At 51.3% G+C, this 24,594-nt stretch overlaps 1 protein-coding gene across 1 annotated transcript in view; it reads right to left on the reverse strand.

Moving 5' to 3' along the window:
- The window catches only part of MPL (MPL proto-oncogene, thrombopoietin receptor), a 285,621-nt gene extending 267,090 nt beyond the window's left edge, over window positions 1-18,531 (reverse strand). Inside the window, exon 1 of the mRNA XM_078673533.1 lies at window positions 17,574-18,531. Coding sequence (XP_078529659.1) covers window positions 17,574-17,673 — 100 coding nt within the window. The 5' untranslated portion in view covers window positions 17,674-18,531. The remainder of the gene's footprint in view (window positions 1-17,573) is intronic.
- Window positions 18,532-24,594: the final 6,063 nt, after the last annotated feature.

The following is a 24,594-nucleotide window of genomic DNA, read 5'->3' on the forward strand; positions in this document are numbered from 1 at the left end:
CCATCTGCCTTCTCGATTTAGGGAAAGATAACATACCTTGTTCTGACGGTTGTCCTTACTCTATGGGAAAATAGTTTAAATCACAAGGTTAATACCAAGCGTTTAAACGAGAATAATATTCAGTGTAAAACTCGATTGTTGTTACCACCATACTATGGGGTTTTCATGTTGTTCAGAACCTAAGTCCCCTTAATTTATTCGCTATGCCGACTGTAATTCAGTGAACACAGCTCTTTCCCCTTTATGTTGTTGTGCGGCCGATAGCCTCAAATCTAAATAGATTAAACAACATTTCACATACCTGGTCTTCTTTTCTGTTCTTATTCTACAAGAAACCGAATGCCACTGAATTAGTATCAAATGGTTGAATATTAGTGCTAACCATTAAAGAATTTGTTCATGAAAGTACCTGAACGTGATTGACGGTCTCCTCCGACCCAGACTACCGCTGCCCTGTGCTCAATGCTCTGCTACGCTGCAACTCCGTGAAAGGTTCATAAACTCCGTTTCCTCGTGTCGATTGCATAGTTGTTAAAATAAAAGACGGACTAATCGGAATTGAATGCCTTCCTTAGTGCGGTTTGGTAGGCGCCATGACAGAATAGTTAACAACAGTGTATTCCCTGCACTTTCAAATGTTAAGCGCTGTAAAAAAAAATCTATATAACCTAGTTATACTTCGCCAGAACTTGAATAAATGCCAAATGTTGAATGTAAAAATGCCTGTTCGCCTATGTTAAATTCCACTTTTTTTGTCGATGACAAAATGCAACGGTAATTTTTTGCGTTTACGTGCATCTCACAATGATTGTCCGAACAGAATTACAACTCAAAACTCCTGCCTCCTGTGCAGTATATGTACAACCCCGATCTAACAGCTGTCGTGTGTTGTGAGTCCATCCTTCATTGTTACATCAGACATTTACATAGTCAAAAACTCTACATCGTAGTACATTTCATCATTACTCCAAGCTGCACAATTGTTACAGACCATGATACCTATGTCATAGCTGGACTACTATACAGTTAAACCAAATTTACACTGTGGCGTTACATTCACTATAACGGGGCTATTGCTTCTCTTCATGCCAATTTCATTACCAGACTGACATATGATTAAGCCAAAATTACAGTGTGATGTTACATACTTCTCACTAGTTAATTATCACAATCTAATCATGCGTATGTTGTAATGCTACTTCGTGCGTTACTTTTTTTGCATGTAAAAACTGTGCATTGTCCTTTACGTGCCGGTACCATACATAAACAGTTGTTCTTCTTACAAATAACAAGCAAGATCATATTTATCATTAAGCCCAGTGGGGGCCATGGTATTTAAATGCTTGATCCAATACAGTTCTCTCTGCAACAATTTTTGACGATTATCCCTTCCTGTTTTCATCGGAACCTGCTCTATCACCAAAAATCTGAGTTGTGAAATGCTATGCTTTTCTTGTAGCCAATGCTGAACCAAAGGTGAAGTGAAGCTCTGGTTACGTATACGGCTCTTATGTTCTGTTATTCGAGTTTTAATTTTTCGCTCAGTTTTGCCTATATACATTTTCCCGCAGGGACATTTGATTCCGTAAACCACGTTTTGCGTGTTGCAATCGCTGGTATGTTTCAATTGTATCAATTTACCTGTGCAAGGGTGAGGACAAGTATTCCCTAGTATGACATTATTACAGTTCGTGCAGTTATGACACTTAATCGTTCCTTTATTTATTGTTGTTGATGCCACATCTGGTTTGTGTTTCAATCTCTCCCTGAGGTTTAACCCTCTTGTATATGCATGTAGGGGAAGATCTTTAAATAATCCATGAAAATCTCTTTCTGTTGCCAACAGTTCCCATCTATTGTTGATTATACTTTTGATCTTCTGTGATTGAGTAGTGTATTTAGTCACAAATACCATCCTGTTTTGCTCTGTTCTAATTTTAGGTTTCAGTAGTGACACTCTGTCCATTTGTGATACCCTCTCCAATTGTTCTTGTAATATCTCAGGTGGATATCCTCTGTCTTTGTATTTCTCAGTTTGTTTCTCCAATGCTTGCTGACAAACTTGTGGGTTGGAGCATATCCGCTTGATCCTGATGAATTGTGATAATGGGAGGTTTTTAATTAAACTCCTGGGATGGAAACTGGTATACTTCAAGGCGTTATTTCGGTCCGTGGGTTTTGTGTATAGTTCTGTTTCAAAACCAATCTCTGTCTTAGTGACTCTGACATCCAAAAAATCAATTTTTTCATTGCTGATTGTATGGGTAAATTTGATTCTGGCATCCACTTGATTTAATGTATTGATAAGTGATTCCAGCGATTCTTGAGTGTCATCCCAAATCAGAAAGATGTCGTCAATGAAGCGACAATACATCTTGACATGTGGCCATTCTCTCATGCTCATTAGATTTTGTGCTTCAAATTGAGCCATAAAAATATTAGCATATGCAGGGGCCCCTGCAAATCCCATAGATGTCCCGTTTAATTGTGCGTAATATTTCTCCTTCCAAGTAAAATAGCTGTTATAAAGACAAAACTTAATCAATTGTAACAAAAAAATTTTTTTGTCATTAGATAAGTTTTCCATTTTGAGCAATGCCCATTCAACTGCTTCGATGCCTGCTTGGTGTGGTATGGAAGTATATAGCGCGACCACGTCTATGGTGCACAATATCCAGTGGTTCTGGTACCCCTCCTCTGTCCATGACAATTTGTTAAGAAAATCAGTCGTATCCTTTATATAAGACCCCCAGTTTTGGACAAATTGCTGTAGATAGTAATCAATGTATCGCCCAAGGGGGTCAAAAATTGACCCGCACCCAGAAACGATAGGTCTTAGTGGCGGGTTGGTAGGATGTTTATGGATTTTAGGGATCATGTACAACATTGGTCTCCTAGGATTTTTTTCGGTTAGGTATTCAGCCGTTGAGTCATTAATCCATCCATTTGTTTTTGCTTTCTGTAAAGTGTCATTCAACATTGTTTGAAGCATAATTGTGGGGTCTGACTGTAGTGGTAAATATGTATCTGTATCCGCCACATGTTGATCAATCTTGAGTTCATAAAACTGCGTGTCCATTATTACAAGAGCTCCACCCTTATCAGCAGGTTGTATCGTAAGAGATTTGTCATTGGCCAAATTATTTATGATGTTCTGTTCACTTTTAGTCAAATTGTTATGTCTGGTTTTACCATACTCCAGTGATTTGAGATCTTTTTTCACCATTATTTCAAACGTATCCAACATTTTATGTGAGGTTGGCGCCTGATATACACTTTTGGGTTTAAACTCTTTTTCCATCTGCTCTGTCGTTTTCTCCATGGGTTCTGCCACATTTTCAAAATAGTATCTGAGTTTTAGTGTTCGCATGAACCTAAAAAAGGCTCCTTCAGTTTCTAGTTCATTAGTGGCTGTGGTCGGTACAAATGAAAGTCCTTTGTTCAAAGCTGAGATTTGGTATTGTGTGAGTTCTGTTGATGAGATGTTAACAATTAAACCACATTCCGTCCGCTTCGTAGTGATTTGCCTGCCCCTCCCTCGCCTTGTTTTTCGCTTCCAGTTGATATCACCGTCTGTTTCGTGGGTGGTTGCCCTGGATCTTGTTCCTGTGATAAAAAAGGACCTGCACCGCTTCCTGATGGTTGCTGGCTTTCTCCAGTGGTTACTATTCTACCATCTTGTGTGGTTCTTACTGGTCCCCTTTGAATTGATGTGTCTTTGTCTGTAACCAAACTCTCTTCCGATGAATGTACATTAGTTGCTGTTTTCCTAGGGACATATTGTCGTCGGGCATAAATGTCTGCCACGAGATGGTGTATGCAGCATGTATGTGTCTAGTGGGGAAGTATCATTCCTAGACATGGCTGTACGTGTGCAGTGAGGGTGCTGGCGTGTGATTGGCTGGAGCTGGCTGGCATGCCAGGCTCCAGGAAGTCTTGATGGGTCTGCCCGGTGGTGAGTGGGATATTTGCATGAGTAATGTGTGGGAGGAGTGTACCTGTGTCCTGGATGGGCTGGGTTTTCCCCACACAATGCTGGCTCCGCCCCCCTGTGGTGTGTCTAATCACCCAAGCCCTGCCAGTGAATAGAGAGGGTGGTTGAAGTAAACAGAGTACTCAAGAACCAGCTGCGACTGGTTCCGCCCCCACTCTGCACCTTCAGACAAAGGGAAGCACTGTATAAAAATGGGGCTGTGTCCCCACAGTTGTTGTTCTTTTCCAGGATCCTGAGGGGGCTGCTGCTGTCGCTGGGCCAGAGGACCGCCACTTGGGGTGTCTCCCTGCCTGGAGGCCCAGTGTGCTGGCTCTGGGCCCAGCCTTGCCCCCCCTGCCCCCCTGGAGGACTTTTGCTGGACTTTGGGCTGTCCTCTAGCGCTGGGAGCGCTGGAATTGCCTCTTAGCGCTTGGAAGCGCTTTTGTTCTGCTATAGCGCTTTGGAGCGCTTTCTTGTGGCTTGTAGCGCTGGGGAGCGCTTTATTTGAAGAGGCCGGTGCCCACCCGGCATTGGCCGCCCCAAGCGAGTGCCACCTCGCTTATTCTCGAGTGGTTTGTCGCCTGGCAGGTGCCCACCCTGCCAGGGACCTTGCCGCCCGTTTTTCACTTTTACTGCGAGGGTGCCGACCCCTCGGTAACTTCAGCCCCCGCCTAAAAGTGCCTGGAACGGGTCGCCGCGCTGCCCGCGACGACCCGGAAGTGGTTTGTCAGGCCGGCCAACCAGAGCGCGGCCCGACGGAAGTCCCGCCCCCGCAGCCGCGACCTGGAAGTCAGGCAGGCCGGGGGCAGGAAAGAGAGGCAGGTGGAAGCTGCTGCCTGCCGGGCTCCCATGTGAAGGGAGAGCCCCGGGGAGAAGTGCTGCAGGGAGCGAGGCTCCCGTGAGAAGAGGAGAGCCCTGCCCGTCCCGAGGAAGCCGAGGAGCGAGAGCGGCAGCACCCGGTGAGTGGGAGGCGTGAGGGTTCGAGAGGAGGGGGAGGCGTCGGGGCACATTGCCGGTTCCCGCATCCCCCCCCCCAGTGCGAGGTCCAGGGTGTTTAGAAGCCCAAGGGGCCCTCCCTCAACACAGTGTTCCCCAGAGCGGGGCCCCTAGATCGCAGGGGCATCTCACCAGAGCCTGAGAGGCTCCATCCGGGGGCAGTGCTGCCTGTTTTCCGAGCCCAGCGAGGCTCCAACGACAGGGCATTTCTTTAACCCTGAGTGCCCCCATTTCTGTGGTCAAGAGCCCTGAGGGGCTCTGGGAGGGCCATTGTTGCTTTGAGCCCGGGGAGGCTCGGGGGCAATTATTTCACGAGCCCTGAGAGGCTCAAGGCGCCCCAGTGTTAAGGAGCCCAGAGAGGCTCAGGGGGACGTTTTGTTGCTGCAGAGCCTGTGAGGCTCCCACATCGTGTTCGCCCCACCAGTGTTCTGAGAGCCCAGCGAGGTTCCCACATTGGCCCCCTTGTTGTTCTTGAGCCCTGGAAGGCTCAAACCTCAATTGCACCAGTTGCCCAGCACTTTGTGGGCAACTGCTACGTTTAGGACCCTGACTTTGGACACAGGGCGTCCTAGCCCCAACAAGGCCAGTTGGCCTAGGGACAGTCACAGGTGGTGACTTACGTAAGTTTGGCGCAATTGTACTTTCTATGCACCTCTGAATGTATTGTTTATGCGTCATGTGCCTTTACACCTCTGAATGAATGTTATGCATTGCATCATGTGTATGTTCTTACACCCCTACAGGTATTGTGATACATAGGTGGTTGTTTTCTCCCTAGTACAGGTGGTGCTGGTGAGGTTCTGGTTACCAGTAATTACTGGTTGTGTGCTATGTTATGCTAAAGTAATTTTACATTCTAAGTGCTATTTCTGAAAGTGTTACTTCTGATTCCTGACAGTGGTCCAGGTGGCCCTGTCTTGTACATATCCCCTGAAAAATCTGCCCGTGCCTCTGGCACATTGTAAAGTGTGTGTTTTATCTAATGTGTTTTGGTGTAATACAAAGGCTATTTTTATATAACCTTGTGTGGAGTTTCCTTTGTGGTGGGCCTGGATGTTGTTGCTGGGGTGCATGCGCAAATACTTAACTTACATCGCCTCCAAGTTTAGCCTTGCTGCTCGCGCCACGTTACCTAGAGGGTGAGTAGGGGTTATCTTGGCGTGTAACTCCCTTGCCCTGACTTGGGAGTGGTGGTCTCTGACTGACTTTGGCGAAAGCCCTGGCCAGCCGGGGATCCCATTTCCAACATTGGCGGCAAGCGGTGGGATAAGGATTTGTGTTTGCCTTGTACCTTAGTAGCGGCTGGCTGCACCACAAAACTCTGCATTTTAGATGACCACATTTTAGGGGATTGTTTTTTTTTTTTGGAAGTTTCATATTTTCTTCTCCTGAAGGTATCATTGTGCAATTGTGTCAGTACATTTGTCCCCTACCCTGCGCCCAGAGTCGGTACCTGTGTCACTTGTGGTCAGGTTGAGGAATCAGGGGTGGTAGAAACTGCCTTACCAGTCCGAGGGGAGGGTTGTGTGTGGATGAATGGTGTGTGGCACTAGGCAAGTGAGTGTGAGTTCTCTGGGGTAGAGAGCTTGCTGATACCTTGTGAATCGTATACTCCTGTGTTAGCTCAGACCCCTAGGTTCCCTGTGTGATCTCTTCTCAAGAACGTCCGCCAGAATGGAGCTGGTTTTTGATTTCAATGATCTAGCCACATACGGTATGTGGGAGCTGAGAAAGTTCTGTGAAGAGAGAGGCATAGGGGCGGATCAGTCAGGCTGGTATGCACTTAGGAGATGCATGGTCAAATGGCAAGAGGATCAATGGGATCTTGAGCGCAGTGAGGAAAGGGCCCGGGCTCCACACCAGGAGGGTGGTGGGTCTGTGGGGAGCCCTGAAGATTCAGAAGAGGAGGAAGAAGATGACAGCACCTGGATGCCAGTAGAGAGTGAGGACCCCATAGATAGGGAGTCCCTTGCTGGGTCCAGTATAGGAGGCAGCGCCTCGTCCCTTTCCCTGTCCCCAGAGGAGCTGGAAGATAGAAGGAGAGAAAGGGAGCACCAGCTGGCTTTAGAGAGGCTCAGGTTGGAGCATGCCCAGGCTATGGCGCAGCTGGAGCTTAGGAAGCAACAGCTAGAGACCGAGAGGGTCTTAGCGCAGGAAAGGATAGAGGAGGCTGAGAGGGCCTCCACCAGAGGCAAAGTAGCTCTGGAGGATAGACTATCCCCTGCGCGCAGTTTTAATTTTCTGGATTCCCCAGGGAGGGCTGAGTCCAGTGGTGGCAGCTGTTTAGACTTCAGTGCAGAAAGTCCCCTACCCCGTGCCCAACGTATGGTCCCTTGTTCCCAAGAGGAGGAGTTAAGGTTGAAGTTCAGGGGCAGTAGGAAACTGCCTCATCAGAGTTGGTTTTTTTTTATGGATGACTGTTCTGATGCAATGTGGGATTGGCTGGGGGCTAGCTCGGATGATGAGAGAGACGGAGTACTGAATATGTTTCTCAAAGAGCAGTTGCTCAATGTTGTTTGTCCAGAGTTGCGCCAGCACCTGTTGAAGTCTGAATCCCTTAGTCCAAGTGAGCTTGCAGATGAAGCAGACCGCTGGGAGAGTGCTAAAGGTTCTCTAGAGTCATTAGGGAGTGACTCCAAAAGTAGTGGTTCAGGTATCTTCCAGCCCAGCGTGGTGGAGGAGGCTCAGTGTAGCCCAGCTAGGTCCCAGGATAGCGAGGAGGGTGTAGGGGCTCACTGCCTGGCTCAGTGGAGCAGGAGTGAGGGGGAGACCGAGGTTCCCCGGACGCCCGAAGCCCTGCCTCAGGACTTGGATGGTTTCTGTAGGGAACACCAGGTTGGGGACCTAGGCTGTCCTGTTAGTCCACTTGAGGAAGATCTCCTAGTGAGTAGAGGACCTGGAGCGTCTGTAACCAGAGCTCCTATGGTTCTAGAGTCTGGCAGTACCGCTCCGGTAGGGAGGGTACAGGAGTCCAGAGTGAGGAGTGATTGGGGGAGTTCCCCAGTGGAAGGACCAGTGGGTCAGGGACTACCCAGTTGGGCTAGGTTCCCGTGTAGTGACCATGGTAACACCACTTCTGGTCTGGGGGATCGTCACGCACTGTCAGGTGGACCGAGGGCGGGAGATCTGAGCCAGACAGACAGTCACACAACATATGTCTCATTTGTTAGCCTCAGGGGGATGGAGTGTAAGTCCCCAGAAGTCCTGGAGTGCCAGGCAATTGTTCCACCGAAGGTTTTAGACCAGAGGTTGGAAGGCCAGGTTCAGGATCAGCCTGACCTGAAGGGTAGGATGACTGTAACCAGTGTCCTGACCGGTTCTTCTTCCAGAGGAACTTCTCCAGGTGGGAGAGGGCAGACCTCTGGAAGGGGGTGCAGAGGGTGGGAGAGCCCCCCTCTGACCCCGGTGCAACCTGAATGGATAAGCCCTGGGTTGGAATGGCGTTCTAGGTGTACCCCTCGCCGGAGGAGGAGGAACCCTAGGAGAAGAGGTAGGGGGAGGAGAGCCTTCCCCGAGACTCCTGGTCTGCCTGAGGTTGTAGGCCCTAGGCTGGAGAACCAGTGGCAGTCTAGTCCTGTCTTGCAGACAGGAAGAGTGGAGAATGGCTCCTATGGGCCAGGGGTTACTACCCCCCGCTCTGCGAATAGGCAAGGACCAGTGGCACCTGGGTGGCCCAGGGCCTGGTCCTGGCCGCGGACAACTTGGGAGTACCAGTGGGGTAGCCCAGTTGGTCCAGACAGTGTGTTTAGAAGGAATCCCATGGGTTCACCGTGGCGTAGACCAGGAGGGTGTCCCTGCAGTTGTGGGCCCGCGTCCGTGTTCTATCGCCCCAAGCAGGGAAGTCCATCACGGTGGTGATTGGTCTCCCCTGCGTTTTGGCTGGAAGGGGGTTGTTTTGGACTTTGGCCCTTAGGGCAGGTTCACCCCTAGACTTTTTGCGTGAAATGGTGACCTGGTAATGGTGATTTTAGGGATTCTGCGCACTTTCACTGTGTCCCAGTGGAAAGTGCGTGCGCACTCTGAGTGCATGTGCTGAGCTAGGCCTGCCCGCCCATAGGAATGCATGGGGAATGTATGTGTCCCTGGTAGTTCCTGATGCGTGGGGTGTACAGGCTTGAGTCTGGTATGTGTGAACTCGTGAGAGTGAATGCTGCGAGATGGTGTATGCAGCATGTATGTGTCTAGTGGGGAAGTATAATTCCTAGACATGGCTGTACGTGTGCAGTGAGGGTGCTGGCGTGTGATTGGCTGGAGCTGGCTGGCATGCCAGGCTCCAGGAAGTCTGGATGGGTCTGCCCGGTGGTGAGTGGGATATTTGCATGAGTAATGTGTGGGAGGAGTGTACCTGTGTCCTGGATGGGCTGGGTTTTCCCCACACAATGCTGGCTCCGCCCCCCTGTGGTGTGTCTAATCACCCAAGCCCTGCCAGTGAATAGAGAGGGTGGTTGAAGTAAACAGAGTACTCAAGAACCAGCTGTGACTGGTTCTGCCCCCACTCTGCACCTTCAGACAAAGGGAAGCACTGTATAAAAATGGGGCTGTGTCCCCACAGTTGTTGTTCTTTTCCAGGATCCTGAGGGGGCTGCTGCTGTCGCTGGGCCAGAGGACCGCCACTTGGGGTGTCTCCCTGCCTGGAGGCCCAGTGTGCTGGCTCTGGGCCCAGCCTTGCCCCCCCCTGCCCCCCTGGAGGACTTTTGCTGGACTTTGGGCTGTCCTCTAGCGCTGGGAGCGCTGGAATTGCCTCTTAGCGCTTGGAAGCGCTTTTGTTCTGCTATAGCGCTTTGGAGCGCTTTCTTGTGGCTTGTAGCGCTGGGGAGCGCTTTATTTGAAGAGGCCGGTGCCCACCCGGCATTGGCCGCCCCAAGCGAGTGCCACCTCGCTTATTCTCGAGTGGTTTGTCGCCTGGCAGGTGCCCACCCTGCCAGGGACCTTGCCGCCCGTTTTTCACTTTTACTGCGAGGGTGCCGACCCCTCGGTAACTTCAGCCCCCGCCTAAAAGTGCCTGGAACGGGTCGCCGCGCTGCCCGCTACGACCCGGAAGTGGTTTGTCAGGCCGGCCAACCAGAGCGCGGCCCGACGGAAGTCCCGCCCCCGCAGCCGCGACCCGGAAGTCAGGCAGGCCGGGGGCAGGACAGAGAGGCAGGCGGAAGCTGCTGCCTGCCGGGGCTCCCATGTGAAGGGAGAGCCCCGGGGAGAAGTGCTGCAGGGAGCGAGGCTCCCGTGAGAAGAGGAGAGCCCTGCCCGTCCCGAGGAAGCCGAGGAGCGAGAGCGGCAGCACCCGGTGAGTGGGAGGCGTGAGGGTTCGAGAGGAGGGGGAGGCGTCGGGGCACATTGCCGGTGCCCGCATCCCCCCCCCCAGTGCGAGGTCCAGGGTGTTTAGAAGCCCAAGGGGCCCTCCCTCAACACAGTGTTCCCCAGAGCGGGGCCCCTAGATCGCAGGGGCATCTCACCAGAGCCTGAGAGGCTCCATCCGGGGGCAGTGCTGCCTGTTTTCCGAGCCCAGCGAGGCTCCAACGACAGGGCATTTCTTTAACCCTGAGTGCCCCCATTTCTGTGGTCAAGAGCCCTGAGGGGCTCTGGGAGGGCCATTGTTGCTTTGAGCCCGGGGAGGCTCGGGGGCAATTATTTCACGAGCCCTGAGAGGCTCAAGGCGCCCCAGTGTTAAGGAGCCCAGAGAGGCTCAGGGGGACGTTTTGTTGCTGCAGAGCCTGTGAGGCTCCCACATCGTGTTCGCCCCACCAGTGTTCTGAGAGCCCAGCGAGGTTCCCACATTGGCCCCCTTGTTGTTCTTGAGCCCTGGAAGGCTCAAACCTCAATTGCACCAGTTGCCCAGCACTTTGTGGGCAACTGCTACGTTTAGGACCCTGACTTTGGACACAGGGCGTCCTAGCCCCAACAAGGCCAGTTGGCCTAGGGACAGTCACAGGTGGTGACTTACGTAAGTTTGGCGCAATTGTACTTTCTATGCACCTCTGAATGTATTGTTTATGCGGCATGTGCCTTTACACCTCTGAATGAATGTTATGCATTGCATCATGTGTATGTTCTTACACCCCTACAGGTATTGTGATACATAGGTGGTTGTTTTCTCCCTAGTACAGGTGGTGCTGGTGAGGTTCTGGTTACTAGTAATTACTGGTTGTGTGCTATGTTATGCTAAAGTAATTTTACATTCTAAGTGCTATTTCTGAAAGTGTTACTTCTGATTCCTGACAGTGGTCCAGGTGGCCCTGTCTTGTACATATCCCCTGTAAATTCTGCCCGTGCCTCTGGCACATTGTAAAGTGTGTGTTTTATCTAATGTGTTTTGGTGTAATACAAAGGCTATTTTTATATAACCTTGTGTGGAGTTTCCTTTGTGGTGGGCCTGGATGTTGTTGCTGGGGTGCATGCGCAAATACTTAACTTACATCGCCTCCAAGTTTAGCCTTGCTGCTCGCGCCACGTTACCTAGAGGGTGAGTAGGGGTTATCTTGGCGTGTAACTCCCTTGCCCTGACTTGGGAGTGGTGGTCTCTGACTGACTTTGGCGAAAGCCCTGGCCAGCCGGGGATCCCATTTCCAACAGGGAGGAACAGCTGAGGGGTTGCTCAGTATTCCTAAGTGCTTAAACAACTGGAAGCTCCGAGGGGCCAGGGTCCACAGTAACCCTGGGCGTGAATTCCACTCCATTCACAGAGTTTGCAGAGTTTTACACCTGCCGATGAGCACGCGGAGTTCCCAAAAACTCTGCTCTGTGGAGCAGAGTTTTTTTTCCTCACTCGTACTCGTCAATGTCAATTTGGCGAGTATGAGCGAGGAAATTCCACCTCCCAGCGAGTTTTTTCCTCGCTCATGCTCGCCATGGTCTAGTTGGCAAGCCCAAGAGAGGAAAATCAACTTCCTGGCAAGATTTCTCAACGTGGGCAGTCAGATTTCTCAATTCGAGTGGTCACGGCAGGTCGCAACCACTTGCATTGAAAAACCTTCCGAAAGCTGCAGCTCGAGTAGAAAATCTAATCGAACAGCAGAAAAAATCGAACAGCAGAAAGAAAGCTTCGCCCTCTTGCGTGTGCATGACGCCTTTTGCAATGATTTTACAGCACAGGACAAATGCCTGGTGCTCTAAATCAGCACGAAAGGCATGACCGTAACGCACTCCGCCGCTTGTGGAACTCCGCGTAGTGCAGCAGTGTTTTTTGTCACTTTGCGGAGTTCCGCGTACACTCTGCAAACTCCGCCCAGGCTTAGTCCAGAAAACAGCCCTCAGGGTGCTGAAGGCTTATGCCCCCAACATGCGCCTAGTGAGGTCTGGATTCAAGGACTTAGCTTTGGGCTGGGGAGGGGAGTGTGTGAGTGTAGCTCGGGGAGGGGGATATTTGTAGTGTGGTACTACCCAGATAAATGTATTCTTAGTCAGCTCTCCTCTGTCTGTGGGTTTTTCTCATCCTCCACCAAGCATAAAAGACAAGAAGTGACCTTTGATGTACTCCGCAAGAGAGAGAGACATAGGTACCCATCAAGTGCTGAATTTCAAAATGTGAAACCAGATAATCTGTAACCAATACTTTCTTCCTTGCTTGTCCAAATTGTGTGATCGTAGGCAAACATTTTATTTCACAGAGCCTTTTTTTCTTTCTTATCACATACAAGTGCACTTTTAAATACTTGAGTTTAGGGTGTGCGCTGTAATGTTTCTCTTCTGTTTGAGTTATAAGACTATAAGGTTGCTCCATCTGTAAAAAGAATCTAGGCCCTGTTTAGGGTTTACATGATTGTATTACCAAACATCGACATGCTGCGACTATCATGACATGTTACTGCCACACTTGTTTAAATAAAAAAGTCTTTAGCCTTTTCCAAAAGGGAACAAGAGCTACTTCTTTCCTCAAACTCTCTGGCAATCCATTCCAAATCTGAGGACTCAAGATTGAGAATGCCTGACCGCCCAAGGTAGATTTACTAAATCGCGGATAGATCAACAAATTGGCCTCTCGATTGTAGATAGCGACCGGGCAGGTAGTGCCTCAGACGCTCCTTGACGTAGGCTGGTACAGTATCATACAGTGTCTTATGTGGAATACACAAGCCTTTAAATATGGCCTAGTTCAATCAGCAACCAATGAAGTTGTAGTAACAGCGGGGTGTCAAGGGCATGTGTGAGCAGTTTAAGCAGCAATCTTGCTGCATCATTCCGTCTCGCCCCTTCTTTGCCCACCAGCTTATTAGGGAGGTCGCTGTGCACGGCATTGCCATAGTCCAGACGTGACCATATAATATTCCGTCCTAAATATTTTATGCCCTTGTTATTCTGAGTTCGATATGTAGCATACCCACCGCATTACACGATTGTGGTCATTCCTCTTAGTTCACTAATTAATGTGTCTACGGTCATGTTTAAAAGCAATGTTATGTTATTGAAGCTTATAAAGCGCACTTCCACCCATGGGTATTCTGGCGCTACACACTGACTCACAGTAGGCTGGGGTGCCTAAACCCAGTATAACCAAGTCTTCAGCCCCTTTCTGAAGGAAAGGAGCTCCAAGGCTCTCTTTAGATGCAACGGCAAGCTGTTCCAGGCTTTTGCCGCACAATAGGAAAAACTTTTGCCTCCCCAACTGGCCTTCTTTATTCGGGGTACGGCTACTAGTCTTCCATCAGTGGAGCGCAGCGCTCTGCCCAGAACACACCATTCAAAGCTGCTGGTCAGAAATTCCGGGCCATTGCCACTCAGTGCCTTAAAAACCGCGCACAGTGCCTTGAATTGTGATTGTTTTGTAACTGGTAACCAGTGCAGTTGCGGGAGACCATCTCGAGCAGAGGCACACCTAGGTATCCCAGTTAGCAGTCTCGCTGCTGCGTTTTGTGCTGTCTGTAGTCTGACCAGATGTTTTTTTCAAGTTCAAGTACAGACTATTACAGTAATCAAGGCAGGACAAAATGAGGGCTGAGACTGCTGTAGTCAAACCATCTGCTGGAAGGAGAAATTACATTTTTCTCAGTATCCTAGGGAGATAGAAGCAGGTAGACACCACTCCGCTGACCTGGTCCCCAAAATCGAGTTTGTGATCCAAGATCACACCCAGGATTTTGGCTTTGTCTGCAGGCGATGGTAGATTTCCCATACCCTGCGGCCACATGTCAGGAGACCAGATGTGGGGATTATTCCCAAATATAATGACCTTGGTCTTGCCTGTATTAAGTTTCATGTTAAATAGAAATTGGTTCTGTCGGAGAATGAACAATTTCTTAGTTACACAACATATATTCCTATAACTTTTCTTACTTAGTTATACTTGGAAATATTTGAATAAGAAAATCACACACCACACATTTTATATAGATATCAAAAAAGAGTAAGGTTGTTATTCATCAATCCCTTTACAAAAATTAATTTTTAACATTTAAAAGATGGTTGTCCATACAACAGAATTTCGAAACCAAGTGCACAAGTGAATAAATTGTGATCAAGTGATTTAAGTGTATAATACAGTGAAACAATTTAAGGCTAAAATTAAACGAAATACAGGTCCAACATTAGTTTCAATTTCCACAGACAGTACAATTATTTCTATTTTTCTGCTGGGATATAACAAGGACCAATTGGTGAATTAACGTCGACGTTTCGACCCTGGGGTACGGTGCTGTTTTATTAGCGACCAGTTCGGGTCTTCATCAGGACGAAGGAAAGGAAGGGACAACCTGAAAATTCGTTTTTTGGGGGGGTGGGCTATTTGTGCCTCTACGCAGGTTATTCTTGTGTTCTAGCGTTGGTTCTCAAGGATTTGTCACCATCCGGTGAACAAATTGGATCTGGAAGCTGCAGATCGATTAATATCTTTTTGGAGGTTTTTCAGGACGTTGGATCTTTTTGTATGAAACGCCACCTTCGGGTGAAAGTTTCGGGTCTGTAGTGCCGCAGCCGCGATCACTTAAAGAGCAGTAACAGCAGCCGTCTGTCTGTATCCCGCGAGTCAATCCTTGTTTCAGGCAATTAGAGGCCATCCAACCAGAGATCCCTTCCAGACAGTCATGACATCTGGCGGCCATCATGTCTTTGGTCCCTCGTTGAATGGACAACGCAATTTGTGTGTCATCTGCATAAGATGTTAGTTGCAGCCCGAAGGACCTTATCAGTGCCGCCAACGGACTGACATAGACATTAAAAAGCGTAGGGCTCAGGGAGGAACCCTGCGGCAACCCGCATGGGAGGGTAAAAGGCTTAGATTTGTCCTGCCCCATCTCAACTGTTTGGATTCTGTCCACCAAGAAAGATTTCAGGAGGTGCCAGGCCCTCCCTCCCACCCCGACCTTCGACAAACGGTCCATCAACACAAGGTGATGGACCGTGCCGAAGGCTGCGGTCAGATCCAGCAGGATCAGGACAGCCACCCCTCCCTGATTGACCGCTGCTCTAACCTCCTCAGTGGCCTTGATCAGGGCCAGCTCCGTGCTATGCCCTGCACGAAACCCAAACTGCGTGGGGTCAAGCTCTTTAGTGATTTGAAAGAAAGAGCTGAGCTACCTGTTAATGGCCTTCTCCAGCAAGTTGGCCGGCAGCGGGAGACGCAATATAGGTCTGTAGTTATTGGTATTGTCTTTATCCAAATTAGGTTTTTTATTAGCGGGAGTATTGAGGCACGTTTCCAAAGCCTTGGGTATTCGCCACGTCTATGATGGTATTAAACAAGGGCATAAGGATGGATGCCACGACTTCCGGAATACTTTTTAAGTCCCACAGCTTGGGCGAACCCGACCGTGATGCCCACAGAAGGCGAGTAACCTCTGAGATCTGAAGCAGATTAAAACCCTCCAATCTATCAGACACCGACCTCACCCTTGAGATCCGGCTAGCTGCGGCTTCACCCATCTCCCGTTGACCCTTAGAAAAGGAAGAGAAGATAGCCTTGTACAGGACAATTCAAGGATCCAGCACTGAATGTATAATACTGATTTCATCTCTGTATATAACTAAGTGGTGAAATAGGATTTGGAATGCACATCTAGTATCAAACAAATGTTATGTTGTACATGTTTCTGTCTGTTGTTTCTTATTATGCAGGTCATAATTGATTGTGTATGAGTTTTTTACATTGTATATTATTGTTTTGATTTTACGATATACATTATTTGTATTTTTAAACTATATATGAATAAATTGAATTTATAATAAACAACACATACGTTTTTTTATATGTTTTTTGCATTCTGAGTACATTGTTATACTGTGAATTGTCATCAAGGGGATCTTTTCTCTTAGCCAGGTAGTTTTACCTCAATTGCCTTGAGCTTTTTAAGGGGTACCTCTCTTGTTTTTTTACATCCTTTTGTTACATTACACATTAAAAGTGAAGCCTGTAAACATGGAGCTTGGCCTCCATGCACCGAGCTGACAACTCTACCACCGAGGCTTCTCGTAGCAGAGACGAGGAGAGAGTCTGTGCCCTGAAGATACATTTCAAATAAGTGATCCCAGAGCGGGGACTCCAGCCTGACGTGTTGTATCTGCCCCTAGGAGTGAGTTTCCATGGAGAACTACCAGGTACCGGGTCGAGGCTTCAGCGGGAGTGTTATTGGGGGTGACACCCCTCAAATGCATGTTTGCTTTGGTAGTTGGGTCTGAGTCGGGTCTACTGTGTCCGAGTCCGTTTTTCTCCTGTTCTAATTTTGCAAAGAGCCTTGAACCTGCTCAGTTTTTGAAGCTGACACTTAAATATATAAAGTGACTGGTTTACCTAAAAAAATGTAAACCTGCACCCACAGAAGTACTCCTTGAATGGGCGCAAATATAAACTTTGGTAATTGACAAGCATTGGCAGCACCAAGCTTTGAAAGGAGTGCACTCAGGTGTCCACATACTACTGCCAATCAAACCTCAAAAGGTGATGGGATGAAGGCATGTAGAGAGTCTACCCAGTGGCAATCACTCAGGGTTGCTTTCCAATCCATCGTTTTTTGCCCAGTGTGCCACTCTCTGGAGAGGCCCACCTAAGCAGATCAGTACAGACCCTGCTCTTCATGGAAGCATTCCCCCCTCGCCCCCCCTGACCTTGGTCATCTCAGCCCTCCTCCCTGCAGCCCACTGCGAGTTTAGTTGCAAATGTAAGAATCCGCTCTCCCAAATCTCACTAACCCACGCCCATGCCTTGACTGGCCTCTCAGCGCTAACCCTCACTCCGGCTAGTCTAGCAGCCGCTCTGGAGAGGCCTGTGGGCTCCTGGACCAGCAAGGACAGGTGCAGGAAGACCAGGACACGTGAAGTGCCGGTATCTAGCACATGTGATGTCATACATGTAAATAGCGCCATGTGTTTCTATGATACAAAGGGCCAGTGTTTTGGGGGGGGGGGGCTGGAGCCCCGGCGCACCCCGCGGGGACATGTAATATGTCGCTGGAAGCTCCTGGCGCAAGTTACCCCTCGCGGCGCTCAGTGACTCCCGCAACCTGCTGGTAGCGCTGAAAGGCGCCCCCTGTGGGCGTCTGGACACCTCGGGACCTCAGGCAGACCAGGTAACAGGGACATCGGGGGCTCATCATCCCTTATTTTATGGTGCTAGGAAGCCGGAGGCCCGCGTCACCATGCGCTACTCATTAAACGATGTATTCATTCACAGTCCTGTTCTTACCTGTCTCAGTCACGGGTGAGGGCAGTGCCCCGGGGGCAGCGAGTCCAGCGGCGGCCAGCACCACGAGGAAGCTCCATCCAGGGGGGCGCCGGTAGGCCATCCTGCTGCTGCCAGAGCTGCCCCGGGCCCCTTGCAGCGCCTGGCCTCTGCCCCTCTCCCGCCGGAGTGAGGCTTTCCTGCACTCTGTACAAGCAATGCCCACTGTACCCGATGCCACTGTCTCTCGTCCCCCGTCTCACTGGCAGAGCCCTCTGGCCTCCCTGGCAGTGCCCTCTGCTCTCCCTGGCAGTGCCCTCTGCTCTCCTTGGCAGTGCCCTCCGCTCTCCCTGGCAGTGCTCGCTCTCCCTGGCAGTGCCCTCTCTCCCTGGCAGTGTCCTGACTACCTGGCAGTGCCCTCTACCTGGCAGTGCCCCCTCTACCTGGCAGTACCCTCTCTTCCTGGCAGTACCCTCCGCTCTCCCTGGCAGTGCCCTCTCTATCTGGTAGTACCCTCAGCTCTCCCTGGCAGTGTCCTTTGCTCTCGCTAGCAGTGCCCTTTGCTCTCCCTGGCAGTGCCCTCTCTATCTGGTAGTACCCTCAGCTCTCCCTGGCAGTGCCCTTTGCTCTCGCTAGCAGTGCCCTTTGCTCTCCCTGGCAGTGCCCTTTGCTCTCCCTGGTGGTGCCCTCTGCTCTCCCTGGCAGTGCCCTTTGCTCTCCCTGGCAGTGCCCTCTGCTCTCCCTGTCAGTGGCCTCTCTCCCTGGTGGTGCCCTCTGCTCTCCCTGGCAGTACCCTCTGCTCTCCCTAGCAGTGCCCTCTCCCTGTTGGTACCCTCTGCTCTCCCTGGCAGAGCCCTCTGCTCTCCCTAGCAGTGCCCTCTGCTCTCCCTGGCAGTGCCCTCTCCCTGGTGGTGCCCTCTCTCCCTGGCAGTGCCCTCTGCTCTTGGTCGCACCTTCAGCTCCCCCTCGTGCCCCCTTCTCTGCCCCCGTGCCCTGCTCCTCGCATAGAGCTCGCTCCAGCCTCCTCTGCTCGCGGCGCCTTTATCTCTGCCGCGTGGGTCCCTCCGCTCAGGAAGCCCGTGTCCTGCCCCCCTCCCCCCCCCCCCCCGCACGCACCCCCAAAACCACCAGCGTGTCACTGCTGGCGGCCCCTGACAGTGACGAGGCCGCGGGGCCCTGCTGCCGGGAGATTGGGAAGTGTGGCCTGTGCCTGTGACCACCGAACACAACAAGGGGCCTCGGAGGTCAGGGGTCACGGAGGCTGGCCTGCACTGCCGCAGCAGACCCCAGCACTCGCCCTCCAGCCCTCGCCTGTGTTGTAAGAGTCACGATACTCACAATTACCACTCACAACTTCCTAAAGCGTTCACTTTTGGTGCAACAAACATCCTTACACTCCAGTGTGGCACCCGCACATTCACGGATGTGCACACATTGGATGGTGCAAACATTCTAACAATCCCTGACGCACATGGTGCAAACTACTTTGTACACTCACAAGTAGCTATTTACACACTCTGTCACTAGTACTGATGCACACTTGCAATCACTACTGGGGTGAGCACCCCCACACGCCACCCCTACACATACTTAGCACGACAATCTAATACTCACTATTGGAGCGTCAGAGGCCCTGCTCACCTACCATCCCTAAGGGACCCTCCTGGAAGAGCACGCTCGTGAGAGGGCCACTGTGAGCTGCGATAAACAAAACCCGTCTTGAGCCACAAACGCAAGCACACAAGCACACTCCTTGCGTCACACCTGGTGGAGCTGAAAAATACACAACATAACACACACAGCTTTATTTAGAAAAGCCTCACGGTGACTCACGCTGAAGAAAAACAGAATGTTAGACTTTTTAAACTCTGAGGTTTGCTCGGCCGTAGGTCAGAGATGCCGGCGAGAAGCGCGTGCTCACACGATCAGTGTCGTGACACTCGGGGGCATATTCACAAGGAGTTATTGCAGAGGTAGCGGCACTTTTTTGCCGCTAATGCGGCGATAATTTTATCGCCCTATTACCAAGCTGTCGCTCACATCCGTGAGCGTCAGTTTTTAGGCGAAAACGTCCGTTGTAAACATCGCTAGTGCTGTTAGCAATAATTATATGCAGGAGAGGCGTTTCTGTGCAAATACGACCTCAAACACCACTACTCCATATTCACAAGGGGAGCCTTGAACTTCTGAAGAGCCAAAAAACTGGCTCTCACTGCAGTTAGAGCTAGTTACTTAAGACCATAAAAAAATGGGTCTTAAAAATAGGGATAACACTTGGGGCCTCCTCTCAGCAGGTTTCGGTGCTGGACAGCGCTGCAAGCAATGTTGCAACGATACCCTGTGACAAAACTACATTGTAGGAATGTGCACCATCAATAAGATGCTCCCGCCACACAAGTTCTGCGCAGCTCAGGGGCCTCACCCTCCACAGCGTCCGTCCAGCCCAACACCATCCGGCCTGTGAAGCAGAGAGGCGGCACCCACCGTTAGTAATCGCCTCCATGCGCCCAGGTTTAGTGGTGGATCGTAGTATGTGATGCAGACCTCCGTACGTTGGGGCGCAGGAGCACCTCTACTATTAACAGTTCCAAGGTGCGCAAGGCGGCCTTGTCTCACAGGTCAGCAACGTGTCTCCATGCGACCTGCCAGACTTCACCAATAGGTACGGGCGATCGTCGGGCCTCAATGTCTACCGCCATAGCTCATCGACTCCACAGCTCCTCTGCATCCCACTACAGGCTCCAGACGCAGGTCCAGCAACATATCCAGTCTCCAGACGCAGGTCCAGCAAGGCATCCAGGCTGCAGACGCTGGTCCAGCAACACATCCAGTCTCCAGACGCAGGTCTAGCGAGGCATCCAGGCTGCAGACGCTGGTCCAGCAACACATCCAGTCTCCAGATGCAGGTCTAGCAAGGCATCCAGGCTCAAGACGCAGGTCCAGCGACGCATCCAGTCTCCAGGCGCAGGTCCAGCGAGGCATCCAGGCTCCAGACGCAGGTCCAGCGAGGCATCCAGGCTCCAGTCGCAGGTCCCGTGAGGCATCCAGGCTCCAGTCGCAGGTCCCGCGAGGCATCCAGGCTGCAGACACTGGTCCAGCAACACATCCAGTCTCCAGACGCAGGTCTAGCGAGGCATCCAGGCTGCAGACGCAGGTCCAGCAAGGCATCCAGGCTCAAGACGCAGGTCCAGCGACGCATCCAGTCTCCAGGCGCAGGTCTAGCGAGGCATCCAGGCTCCAGTCGCAGGTCCTGCGAGGCATCCAGGCTCCAGACGCAGGTCCAGCAAGGCATCCAGGTTGCAGACGCAGGTCCGGTGAGGCATCCAGGCTACAGACGCAGGTCCTGCGACACATCCAGTCTCCAGACGCAGGTCCAGCGAGGCATTCAGGCTGCAGACGCTCATCCCGCAAGGCATCCAGGCTACAGACGCAGGTCCAGCGAGGCAGCTAGGCTCCAGTCGCAGGTCCAGCGAGGCATCCAGGCTGCAGACGCAGGTCCAGCGACGCATCCAGTCTCCAGACACAGGTCCAGTGAGGCATCCAGTCTCCAGACGCAGGTCCAGTGAGGCATCCAGGCTACAGACGCAGGCATCCAGTCTCCAGACGCAGGTCCCGCGAGGCATCCAGTCTCCAGACGCAGGTCCCGCGAGGCATCCAGTCTCCAGACGCAGGTCCCGCGAGGCATCCAGTCTCCAGACGCAGGTCCCGCGAGGCATCCAGTCTCCAGACGCAGGTCCCGCGAGGCATCCAGTCTCCAGACGCAGGTCCCGCGAGGCATCCAGTCTCCAGACGCAGGTCCCGCGAGGCATCCAGTCTCCAGACGCAGGTCCCGCGAGGCATCCAGTCTCCAGACGCAGGTCCCGCGAGGCATCCAGTCTCCAGACGCAGGTCCCGCGAGGCATCCAGTCTCCAGACGCAGGTCCCGCGAGGCATCCAGTCTCCAGACGCAGGTCCCGCGAGGCATCCAGTCTCCAGACGCAGGTCCCGCGAGGCATCCAGTCTCCAGACGCAGGTCCCGCGAGGCATCCAGTCTCCAGACGCAGGTCCCGCGAGGCATCCAGTCTCCAGACGCAGGTCCCGCGAGGCATCCAGTCTCCAGACGCAGGTCCCGCGAGGCGTCCAGGCTCCGGTCGCAGGTCCCGCGAGGCGTCCAGGCTCCGGTCGCAGGTCCCGCGAGGCGTCCAGGCTCCGGTCGCAGGTCCCGCGAGGCGTCCAGGCTCCGGTCGCAGGTCCCGCGAGGCGTCCAGGCTGCAGACGCAGGTCCCGCGAGGCGTCCAGGCTGCAGACGCAGGTCCCGGGAGGCGTCCAGGCTGCAGACGCAGGTCCCGGGAGGCGTCCAGGCTGCAGACGCAGGTCCCGGGAGGCGTCCAGGCTGCAGACGCAGGTCCCGGGAGGCGTCCAGGCTGCAGACGCAGGTCCCGGGAGGCGTCCAGGCTGCAGACGCAGGTCCCAGGTCCCGCGAGGCGTCCAGGCTGCAGGCTCCAGTCGCAGGTCCCGCGAGGCGTCCAGGCTGCAGGCTCCAGTCGCAGGTCCCGCGAGGCGTCCAGGCTGCAGGCTCCAGTCGCAGGTCCCGCGAGGCGTCCAGGCTGCAGGCTCCAGTCGCAGGTCCCGCGAGGCATCCAGGCTCCAGACGCAGGTCCCGCGAGGCGTCCAGACTCTCATCCTGGTCATCCTGGATGTTGGGTGACTTAAAGGGGTTGTTGATGTGTGCTGCACTTGTTGCAGGCTAATCCATTCAGCAGTTTTTTGTTTTTTATGCCTATTTTCTATTGGACATGACTGATAGGCTATTTTTTGCATTAGAAGCAAAAAAAAAACTCACGTTGGGTTCACTAATGGGCCTATGAGTAGCTTTCGCCCGCTAACGCCGGATTTCCTATCACCTTTGTGCTAATGTTAGCGGCAGCTTTTACTGCTGTTCCCTGATACTATCGCCATGTAGCAATGGCTTGTTAATACGCCGCTAACATAGAGATAGTTTTCAGGGTTAGGCGGCGACAAAAAACACTGCAGCTAACTGGCGTTTGGGATAGATATCGCTGGTCCTTGTGAATATGCCCCTCACAGTTCTGCTCTAGAGAAACCCTAGACACAAGTGTTGCATGCACCAGCTGCTCGTGTGCAAATAGTGCACTCACCATGTGGAAGTCGCAGTACTTCAACCCTACACCCCTCACCCCGTCCTCAGAGGTGAATGACAAACCTACTCAAACGTGTGCTGTTACCATGACGTAGCTATCTCATCAGGGGTAGTAAACCCTATATAAATGCAATCACAATTACAATTTATTCAAGCAACATGCGGTTGGCAAAAGAAACAGCAGTCATATAGGAGTCAGAAATAAAAGCAAGGAAAGCAGTACCCATGTTGCACAGCAAGCAACTCTTGAGATGAATGACCCCAAATACATCCAGCCATGATTCCCAAGTCCAGTGGTAAACAGTTCACAGATGTATTATAGCAGCAGATTCTTTCTGTATACACCCCGCTGGGGCTGGTGCCAACAATTCTCATTCCCCACCAAGGGTTCTAGGGCAAATAACGTCATTAACATCCATTTAAACAAGCTTTCACCTCTGACTAGGAGAGGCATGGAAAATACACATAGTTTGATACATAACATACAACTCCAGGGCACCACATAACGCACCGCACCTGCCCACGGCGAAGCCCCCACCAATAATCCCCACCAATAATCAACTCCAGGCATCCCTGGGTAGGGCTGAAAGGGCCAGGACCACCAGCAAGTCACTCCACCCTCCAACCAGCCCCATGACCACCATGATCATTGCCCCAACAGGTGGTCAAAACCTGTCAACCACTCCACTTTCTGGAACACACAGAAAACTCATTGGGTCTCTGGTACTAACCTGGAATGTGCTGATTAAGCAAACAGCATCTCTCTGAGGGTATCGCGCCAATATATGTTTTTGTTCCATCCAACGAAAGCCATATGTCATAGGCAGAGTCAGTTACGCATATCACACCACCGCGAATGCCACCACCCACAACAGCCCCTTCACCTCTCTGGGTCTTTTTTATTAGGCCAGATGCCTCCCTGGACATTGATCTCCCATCTTGGGCTAAGCCTGTATAATATGGTGACCACCACTACCTAAAGTAAATGCCCAGAAGCAAGAAGTTGAGGATGTCTACCTCCATTATGGAGGTACTCCTACCCACATGGGGCTTCTCACATGATCACAGGGAAATTGTGTGCTTGGCCATGTCAGCTATAAAGCGTGCCACACTTGATGGGGTAACATTGCGGCTTTGCTGGCAGTACCAACGCACCAGGGTTGTCAGGAGCATCTATCAGTCCTAGACTCGTCACCTTTCTTGGTTCAGCTCTCGAGGGCTCCACTGACCACATATCCAGAGCTCGGCGGCTTTCCTTCTTTGTCTGTTTCTCATGTTGCTCCTGGTTAGGATGGGCGTAACCCAGGTCAGTAGACGGCAGAAGATTTAAATCCACCCCCATATTGGAATCCCGGGGAGATTGCAAAGCCCCCATGGTAGGGACCGCAGGGGTTTCATATTGTCGTGAATGGGGCCGTAAGTGATACCAATCCAGGGGCTCTGACCCAAAACCCGTCATTGTCTATCACGAGAAGCAAACAGCTAGCTTGTGCTTTTTAAGGGATAACTACCCCTGTACCCCTGTGTGATGCTGTGGCTGATGAGAAAAACAATCTAGAACCCAGAAATAATTTAGTTTGTTCCTCTCCTTACCCCTGATGAATGGGGTTTCTTATAAAAGAATCATTGCAGGATCATATAGCAGCAAACTGAGAAAAAGCATACCACTTCTGTCTATTAATCAATCCATTTGACTTTTGACTAACTAGAACCAACTCCATTTCATAATTTCCCCCTTTTTTAAGGCAATATTAATGCTAAACACATGTTGACAATAAGTATTAACAACTTGAACCATGCCACCCATTGATCTGGAATTATTATTTTATACCCAAGCAAATTTTCCCCACTCAGTGACCACCTTTCAACCTACACTCCGTCACCTAAAAATCCCCCACGCTCACC

This window comes from Lissotriton helveticus, chromosome 1_2 (assembly GCF_964261635.1).
Source record: "Lissotriton helveticus chromosome 1_2, aLisHel1.1, whole genome shotgun sequence".
NCBI classification, from domain to species: domain Eukaryota; kingdom Metazoa; phylum Chordata; class Amphibia; order Caudata; family Salamandridae; genus Lissotriton; species Lissotriton helveticus.